Source organism: Ictalurus furcatus, chromosome 16 (assembly GCF_023375685.1).
Source record: "Ictalurus furcatus strain D&B chromosome 16, Billie_1.0, whole genome shotgun sequence".
Classification (NCBI taxonomy): Eukaryota; Metazoa; Chordata; class Actinopteri; order Siluriformes; family Ictaluridae; genus Ictalurus; species Ictalurus furcatus.
In genome coordinates this window covers 8,117,451-8,127,666 of record NC_071270.1, presented here as the reverse complement: position 1 = coordinate 8,127,666, position 10,216 = coordinate 8,117,451, and the positions used below count along the sequence as shown (strand labels likewise).

General features: G+C 38.6%; 1 protein-coding gene across 6 annotated transcripts in view; it reads left to right on the top strand.

Moving 5' to 3' along the window:
• Nucleotides 1-10,216, top strand: part of smyd4 (SET and MYND domain containing 4) — a 63,438-nt gene that overhangs the window by 30,883 nt on the left and 22,339 nt on the right. For 4 of the 6 annotated variants that reach the window (XM_053645750.1, XM_053645749.1, XM_053645746.1 and 1 more), the window contains exons 1-2: nucleotides 84-364; nucleotides 5,751-5,895. In XM_053645750.1, coding sequence (XP_053501725.1) covers nucleotides 231-364; nucleotides 5,751-5,895 — 279 coding nt within the window. In that variant the 5' untranslated portion in view covers nucleotides 84-230. Of the gene's footprint in view, nucleotides 1-83; nucleotides 365-3,670; nucleotides 4,853-5,526; nucleotides 5,593-5,750; nucleotides 5,896-10,216 lie in introns of those variants that run through there. The other 2 variants (XM_053645748.1, XM_053645747.1) reach the window with 2 other exon arrangements.

The window sequence follows — 10,216 nt, the reverse complement described above, 5'->3', positions numbered from 1 at the left end:
AATCAGACTGCATTGTGGGTATAAACAAGTGAACGTATGTAGGGAATTAAGTTGTTCACTCAGAATTCGGACACCACTACAAAATGGCCGACAGCCGACATAGTGCACTATTTAGGATATAGGGAGCGGTTTCAGACACATGCTTGGCTGAAGGACTCCACCGGAAATAGCGTCACTGTAAGAAACGTAAACTGCTACAGCGTAGTAGTTTGAAGTTATTTGCAGTGGAAATGGATCTCCCGTGTCCAGAGTGGATAAAACATGTTGAACAGAAATGGACCCAACTGGAATCCGGGACAAGAGAGCGCTTTTCTGTCTTCACTGACATAGACGATCTTTTTCACTTTGGACAGTCACAGCTTCAGTCAGTGCATTTATTCAACAGTATTCATGTTAGAATTGTTAATTCAATGCGTTATTTTAAATGTTTATGTAATGTTAAGTAAGGAATAACATGGCAGACCGTGCTGTTGTATGAAAATAATCCGCACCGTGTTGGTACAGATCCTACGCCGAAATGTGTTTATGAACCACATATTGTGATTTTAACTTTTAAAATATCACATATTGTGATATTTACATTTAATGTTGGGTAACGTCCGCGAGACAAGTTATGCTGCGTTCGACTCGGGGTCGCAACTTGTAAATTCCAACCTCCAACCAGGAAATCCCAAAGAAAACACCCCATAGTTTGTGGCAGCATTGGCTTGTTATAGGCACAGTACATGGTTAAATATTTAACATTGTATCACACTAATCGCTGTTTTGAAGAGGTAATCGCCAATGACCTTAAAATTAACAGTAACATTAGAGTTTTTTTTTTTTTATTTATCACTAACTTATCTAAGTTTTGGTATCTTAGGCTGTTGCTATGGTATCCCAGGTAGTTGCTAGGGTGTTGCTGTGCAGTTGCTATGGTATTCCAGGTGGTTACTATGCCATTGTTAGGTGGTTGCTATGGAATTCCAGATGGTTGTGAGGGTGTTGCTAGTTGGCTGTTATGGTATTCCAGGCGGTTACTGGGTTGTTGCTAGCTGGTTACTATAGTATCCCATGTGGTTTTTAGGGAGTTGCTAGGCTGTCGTTTATGGTATCCTAAATGGTTGCTAAAGTGTTGCTAGATTGTTGCTTATGGTATCTTAGGCTGTTGCTATGGTATCCCAGGTGGTTGCTAGGGTGTTGCTAAAATGTTGCTATGCTATCATGGATAGTTGCTAGGGTGTATGCAGCAACCATCTGGAATAGTATACCAACCCCCTGAGAAGCCACCTGGAATACCATAACAACTGCAGTGATACCATAGCAGATACCATGCGGTTTCGGATGCAGCCATGGTGACCGGTGGAGCTGCTGCTGCTTTGGCTCCAGTGTCTACTTGTTGCATGGTGCACCCATGAAAAGTTCCTGACTGACCACCTCTCAGGCAGTGCGTCAGTACCAGGTGGTACTTATGAACATCTGGTACTGTCAACTTTTTCTCTTTTAGTACCGACTCGGTACTGAAGTACCGGTACTTTTGACAACCCTACTCCTGACAAAATATTATTCACAGAAGTTTGATATACCATACCGTTTTCGATTGGTGCTTCAACAAATTCGTTGAAGAGCACGCCAAAATGGACGTGAGGGTATATCTCCGTAACGCTTTAGCACATTTATACCAAACTTATTATTTGTCATAGGCATCATGACTTGCCTGCTCAATTTTGGAAGAGTGCCACCTAGTGGTTACGAGATGTGAAAAAAAGCACATTTTTGGTTATAACTTCTGAATAGTTTATCAGAAAATCATCAAATTAGTCCCAATATATTCAGTGGGGCATACGGAGTCCAACCATATGAAAAAGTCATATAACGACCATTTTGAATTTAGTCATACAGTGCTGTACATTACGAATGAGTTGGCTTATCATTACGAAACTCAGTCAGTATGTGTCTTTGCACCATGCTCTAAAAGGTCTCAAAAAGTTTTGGGACAGCGCCACCTTATAATGCTATTGTAAAAATGCTAATAGCTATTGACTCCTTTTGCCTACTGTCATCAGACTAGTCTTGATAGATTCCGTGGTTCATGCCGAGAACAAGCATGCCAATTATGTCATGATCGAGCAACCTTCCTGTCCGCCATTTTGAAAGGTTTTGAAAACATACTTTTTTGAACTCCTCCTAGACCATTCGTCCAATTTGCACGAAAATTGGCCTGCATCATCTAGATTCACTCACGACAAAAATCATGCTACCTGAGGAGTTTCAGTACAGCACCACATACTGGACAAATTCTAAGATGTAACTATTTTTAGATATATATTTTTTAATTATTGGGATTTTTTTTATGATCGAAAGCTTACATTTTCTAACTCTTCATGCACTGTTCATCAGACTCTAACCAAAAACATGTCACAAAGCTTCTTTTTCTGCTCATGGTGCCGATCTTGCAGCTATATTTCTTCTTATTTTTCTGACACAGATTTTGAGATATTGAAACCAATGCCAAATTGTTCAGTCTGGTCAGGAATGGTATGCTTGTATACTATTTGATTGGTCATGGTTGTTCCCACATAGTGGCCATTTAAATTCAGATTTTTTCCCATTTAAATGAATGGCAGAATTTTTGAAGGTTATGCAGACCAAACCATAGGGCCTACAGACATGGAACTTGGTTAGTATGTATTATTCCTTGTCTGTACAGCCTCAGCTTAATGGTGACACTGTTGTGCAGCATCCCATATCTCCCATTAGAGCTCAGATCTCAAGATTCATGAAGCCAGCTTAGCTAATTGTGAACAATTTTGCAATTTGAATCATTTATCTCTGCCCACTTAGATTTGTAGCTTATTTGCATAGTATGTTACCTACTTTTCAGAACTAGGATTTTTGTTCTATTTTCATAGCAATGGTGTCATATGATTTGAGAGAATCTGACCCTCAATAAGGCTTAAAACACATTGGGATGTATGAACCGTATGGCTGCCACCTGCCAATTAATTCTGATGGGGCAGAGCCTAATTCACTTAAACATCTGTAACTCAGGATTATTTGCATGCACTTGGAAAAAAAACCTGAAAGGTCCCTTCAGGACAAGGTTCTGAAGATGCGGGCTGAGTTTGGCATGTGGTCATCAACTGGGGGTAGTGTAAAGTTCAGAATACTGTTTCTCAGGAACTGTGAGCCTGATCGAGCTGAAATTTGGGATTCTGTATCTTCATGAAAATTTGTAAGTGTCTGTTTAATGACAACATGGTTGCTTAAAAAACATGGCCACCACTGGCCAATCAGATTTTAACAGGTATTTGATAGGGTTAACACTGAGCAATTGCCATGAAACTTGAACTGTAGGTCCCTCTAAGGACCCACTAAAAATGATGTATTGTCACTCAGGTTGGCCGTTCGGGGTCCAATTAATGTTTTTTCCTTTAACTAAACAAGTAAATCATTCATAAAATAAGGTATACAGTACAGGTGTACTTTTTAATACTGATTCATTGGCTAATGCCACAAAAATGTACCTTTTGGACACTTTTAACCTTGCCCACTCAAATTTCTGGGATTTTTTTTAGAAAAAAAAATTTTTTTCTAAAAAAAAATTTTAAAAAAATTAAAAAAAATTTTTTATCTTCAAAACTGATTCATTGTGAAGTATTTTTTCTAATTTTCTTCTTAATAAAGATGCAAGCAGTCACAAACCTGGAGAAAAGGAATAGTTCTTATTGAAGCTTAATGTGCATACACAGGTGTTATCCTTTCTATGTTCAGTTCTGAACTGCCCATATACCAAAGAACCCTTTCTTAAAACATTGTACCTAGACTTCTAACCCAAGGTCAGCACAAAGATAAACTGTCTCTTAGGCCCTGGTAAATGCATACCTATACACAATGTATGTCTGGTGAGGAGGTTTTCATTAATACACTAGCCTTGAGAAATTTGAGGGTTTTTACATTTTCTGAAGAAACTTTAAGCCTGAATACCCATGCCGAAATTCTCCTCATTGAGGTGAGAATTTTGAAATGTCACATGTCTATTTTGTTGTACTTTTGTGATTCCACTTATTTTGGTGGTTAACTTGCACTTGACATCACTAGAATACCCATAATGCAATTCTCCTCATTGAGCTGAGTGTTTTGATATGTCACGTGCAAATTAACCCTTAAAATAAGTGGAATCACAAAAGTAGCGCAACACGAACATGTGACATATCAAAGTACATATCTCGTGATTTCAGTAATTACAACAATATGAAGGTAGATTTACCTGCCTAATCTGTTACCACAACAGAAGCGCACCCGGTGATTCCCCTATGATTTGTTGTAAAGTTATCCTATAGTAAGTTACTATATGTTTAATTCTCGCCAATTTCCTGACCAATGATTTGTTGTTAGGACCATTAAAAGCTTAATATTTTGCCATTTTGGGCTTGGCCCTTTTTTTTTTTTTTTTGCCCATGAGTGTAGATAAATACTCCTCCTCCTCCTCCTCCTACTACTACTACTACTACTGTGATATCTTTCAGTGCATTCTGAGTTTTCACCTTGTAATTACGAATTTGTCAAAAACGTTAACTTGTTTTCCTTGTCAAAAATATGTGATTATGGTAATACGAACTTGGTGTGAATGATCAGTTACGCCTGCATTGTTGTCTGTTACCGTGACAACAGAGGCGCACCCCGTGATTCTCCTGTTGCTGTACAACCGACATATTTAAAACGTATCCTATACCAGTGACCTATGTGAAATGTACATGCAATTATGGACAAACTAGGTTAATTAGTAAATCAGATAAACTAATTATTCAAACTAAAGAGGAATTCCGACATCATTACTCATTGATAGCTTTTGCAACCTCAAGGTACAAATGTGAGTTGGGGAGAGGACTCTTCTTATATTTCTTGAGGAAAAGCACACTGTTTCCTCATATTCTTGGACCATGTACTCTGATATTAACAAAGACGACAGACCTTTTTGTTTCGTTTTGTTTTTTATTAAAGAGTAACATTTCAAGGCCATTGTCAATTAGTCTCCAGCTAAGCTAATTTAGGGGATATAATGGGGATATATATGCTAAATATAGGGGATATATATGCTAAATGGTGTTAACTTCCTGTGTAATAGGGCTACGTGTACATGGGTATCAACTTCCGTTCTCATCTTGTCATGTAATATGCATAATGCATTGAAAAATTCAGACAGTTTTCTCTTTTGTTTTCTTGCAAAATGGGAAAATGGCATGTTCAGTTAATAGATGATTGAAATAATTCTTGTTGTTAATTTTTTTAATCTCATTTGGAAATGAAAATTGAATGACCAAAAGGTACACAGACCTTTTTGTATTGATCTGCTCAATCTCATCAGACACCCCAGACCCCATTCCATTTTTTTGTTAAACTTTTTTCCCCGTTTTTAATCTGTGCATTATTGGCCTTAGATTGTGTGGAGTGTTGGCTATACAAGTCCCAGTGTATGACTTGTTACTATAGAAACAATAACATATTAGAACGAGCACTTTTATATAAACCTATTGTTTGTTACAGCACTGGAACTACTGTCTGAGTTGTGTGGACGCATAAAGTGAATCCACAACTTCTGACCAATTATATGTGAGAATTAAAGCATGTTGTGGTACAAATAATGTTACATTAATGTATGGTTTAGAAAAAAAAAGATGTGTACAAATGTTTTTCAGTACAATGTCTTTACTGATGAATTGATTTCTCTTAGTTAGTCATGCATTCCTTATAATTTATCTTCTTTATAGGCCAGAGGATCTTGAAGCTTTGTCCAGAATCTCTGAGAAGTATCCTGTGAAGAAATCTTCTGAATGTGCAGCCAGATTTAGGGAGCAAGGGAATGTGAGCTTTAAAGAGAAGGATTACACATCTGCTGCCCTATATTACACTCAGGTAAGGGCAGATTTATTTTTTTTCGGTAGCTCTCCCAAGTTGCAAGCAATGTCAAATCTTGTTTCCTAGCTTATGTTGTGTAAATATGTGTGACAAGATTGATGTCAGTATATGAAGGTGTTGGAGATATGCCCTCACTTCCTATTTGGTGACTTAGCTGTCAAATTTCTTTGCAGATAATGGATGAAACAGCAGTTTTACAAATTTCAATATTATAGCTCCACCATGAATTACACAAAGCCTTTTGGAGACTATTAGAATGAGGTCCTTTAGTGGTCTACCAAGTTTGGTTTAAAATCCTTCACTTGGTTGCTGAGATGTACCTTCACTTCCTGTTTGGTGGCTTCACCATCAATTTAAATTTCCCATTATGGACAAACTGTCCCATGTATCAAAAATCAAAGAAACAAAATTATTAGGATAGTCTCAAATTTGGTAGAAATGAACATCATGGTGTCCCTTAGTTTGACCCAAATAATTAAAGGAAATTGGAATTCCATTTCTATGACATTCCAGGGAGGATTCCGGTGTTATTATTGTAAATGTATGTTCAAATGTTCCCTGTTTGTGGAGGGATTGAGTGGTGTACACCAAAATTGCTGTGGAGGTAGCTGAGACTGTCCTCTATCCCTGTGCCAAATTTCATAAAAAGCATTCTATGGGCTGCCATAGACTCCCATGTGGAACTGTAATAATAATAATAAAATAAATAAATAAAACAATAAACTCAAGCTTTGTTCAAGTTGGTCTCCCAGTTCTCTCTTCCACATTTCATGGTTATGGGAAAAATTTGTAGGAGAAGAAGTGAGAACACAGTTTTTGTTAAAATTCAAATTGGCTGACGACTTGTCACAAATTTGCTACGTCAGTAAAATTTGAAGGGAGGTCCTTCAGTTACACTATGTAACAATTTTTGTTCTTAGGTAGTAAGTATTGTTTTCTAATTGCTTATGCCTTAAAAGTGTAGAAAATGGCTTTCAACCCATTCAAACCTTGCTTTTGTGACCAGGACATTGGTATTTTGAAATACAACTATTTTCGGGAAATGCATGAATTTGTATCTCAGAAATTATTTTTCATTTTTTTCTGAGCTCAGAGAGGATTACAACAGTGTCAAGACATTGCTGGATTCCTTGAAATATGGTGAGTATGGCGGGAGGTCAGCGAAGACTTGTGGCATTCCTGATGGGTGTCCAAGGTGGTTTTACCAAGTTTCCTTGCTCTCATTGTCTTTCGGACAACAGAGACACCAAGGTGCATTTCCAAAGCCGTGTTTGCTGTGGGGAGGAACGATGTCAAGTGGGAGCCATTGGTGGACCCCCGGAAAGTGCTGATGCCACCACTGCACATCAAATTGGGCCTTATGAAACAATTTGTCACAGCTAGATAAGGATTCAGCAGCCTTCAAGTACCTTCAAGACTTCTTTCCTTAGCTGTCTCAGGCAAAAGTCAAAGCTGGTGTCTTTGTCAGACCACAGATGAAGATCACGTAGTGCAAGAAATTCCCCAAGAAGCTTGCTAGAAGGAGGATGCAGCTTGGAACAGCTTTGTTGCAGTGGTTTGGGGTTTTCCGGGTGAATCACAAAGCCAAAAAACACGTGGAGCTGGTTGAGACTCTAATGAAAAACTATGGCACAATGGGCTGCAGGATGTGTCTCAAAATCCATATGCTTGATGCACATCTTAATATATGGGAGAACATGGGAGCAAGGTGAGTGCTTCCACTGGGATATACCGGATTTTGAATAACACTACCATGGACAATATAATGAGAACATGATGGGAGACTACATCTGGGGGATGCTTCATGAAAGTGATTTACAATATCATCGTAAATCTCAAATTACTCACTTCTACATCTTTTGTGATCATTTTTGTATATCTTTAGTATAAATACAATTTTCAGGATAAATAACTTTGATTCATATGTTGTTTTTTTCTGAATTTATCTGAACGAAAAGACACATTCGCCCCTTTTCTTAATGAAAATAGGTAAATTTCAAAATACCAATGTCTGGATCACAAAGGCAAGTTTGGGGGCAGGGGATTACATTTATTAATTTAACAGATGCTTTTATATGAATTGACTTACAAATGAGGAAATACAAGCAAAACGATATATCAATTGGCAAAGTGCACAGAGTAGAGGTGTAAGTGCAGTTTTTTTTTTTTAATGGGGGGACCAGGGGATAAGTTAGCGGTTAGTGAAGTGTTCAAGGAAGAGGTGGGTATTTAGCCATTTTTTGAGGATAGTCACGGATTCTGCTGTCCGGATTCAGGTTAGGAGTTTATTCCACCACTGAGGGATAGTCATTTTGAAGGTTCTGGAAACGAAGCTCATGCCTCACTGAGTGGGCACTACCGGTTGTCGGTTGTCAATTGATTGCAGGTTGCATGAAGGACATAAACCTCAAAGAGAGTGTTAATGTATGGGGGTGCTGTTTCAGACAAGGTCTTGTACGTGAGCATCAATGCCTTGAATTGGTTGCAGGTGGCTACAGGAAGCCAGTGGAGGGAGACAAAGAGGGGTGTGACATGGGTCCTTTTGGGCTGGTTGAAAACAAGGCGTGCTGCAGCATTCTGAATCATCTGAAGGGGTTTGATGTAGCTGGCTAGGAGGCCCGGGAGTAGTGTGTTGCAGTAGTCCAGTTTTGAGAAGAGTTTGTACTAGTAGCTGTCTGATTAATATCCATTTTCTATACTTTTGAGTTTCGTTCCGATTGGCCATTGGTAACCTTGTCTAATAGCGATGGCGGCCATGTTTTTGAACATACGTGAATGTGCTCATAGACCGTGATGGCAACTGATACAAAGACACTCTATGCATATTTTGAAGTCAGTCGGATCAACGGTTCCATAGTTACGGCCAATTTCAGGTTTTTCCGGTATTATAGCGCCACCATGTGGCAAAACTGCACCAACTCTTCTGGGCGACCATAGATTGTCCTTAAACATAAGCATGCCAAAATAGGTGACGATATCTCATTTCGTTCAAGAGTTATAGCCATTTATGTTAAAGTGGCCACGCCTACTTTCTGTGTTTTTGCATACCGTAGCTACCTCAAGTCGAAAGTTCTAACTTTTTTTGATAACTTTTTTGATATTGAGACTCTATAGATTCATTTGGCACTGGTTTGGTCCCGATCGGATGAAAAACCTAGGACTAGTTCGCAAAAGTAAAAAAAAATCCAAGGTGGCAGAACATTTATATAGGCGGAAATGAAATCGGAGATATAAGTTTTGTTCGTCTGGTCCCAAGGACTCCATAAATATTAGACACTTGAGTCTGACAAATGGTTCAAAATTTATGGCCATTTTTCTAAACATGCTCACTATAGCGCCACCATCTTGCCGATCGGGCCAAAACGTTGTGACACTGTAGTACTCTGGGGTACTACCTTCCCTCAAAGTTTCAGCTCTCTAGGCCTTATCGTTTGTCCTGCACGATTAGTTTTAGGGCAGAATAATAATTTTTAAAAAATAATAAATCCTTACAATTACAATAGGGTTTCAACCTTTCTGGCTTTAACCCCTAAATATAGCTTCAAGCAGCAATTATCGGGGTTCAAGCCATTTAGGCCCCTTTAAAATATTAAAAGATATTACTTAATATTGAGCAATCCTATAAGCACTTAAATCAAAGAAAAACAAAGATAATTTTAAGAAATATCGGCCTTCGTTAAGCTTGTCTAATAGCTGCTGAACATTGCTCGACCAGTGGCGGCCATGTTTTTCAAGATTCACAATTGTCCTCATATATGCTGCCTACATGCGCAAGAGACAAGCTATAATTAGAGCAATTGGCAACAAATCCCATTTCAAGTGGTGTAAGCCCTACATGGATTGCTGGTTTGTTGTGCCTGCCCGTGACTAGCATTGTTGTGCCTGCCGCTAACTAGCAACCAACTTCCTGTTTACACTTGTATGCGCATGCCCAGTGTGCATGAATGGTCATGTGACATTAATTTTCGGTCGTGTAGTGTGGCCTGAGATCGTTTCTGAAACAGCGGAAACGCCAGTGTGGACAAATATCGTTTTTATTTTAAAACGCAGTTTTAAAACGAAAATGCACTAGTGCAAACAGGGCCTCAAGTGCACTTAGACAATCTATTACCTACCTTCCCCACCATTCCCTCACAGATTTATTTTGTAAGTACTTTTCTTCTCCTATGTAGACACCCAAGTATTTGATGCCTCTTTTTCCCCATTGTAAGTGGATAGGTTTGGAAGTTCTTACCCTCGCTACTGTCCTGCAATAAAACTTTCACACTTGCTCCAGTTTACTCACACAGAGGATGTCCCTTGTTACACAGCTAGACTA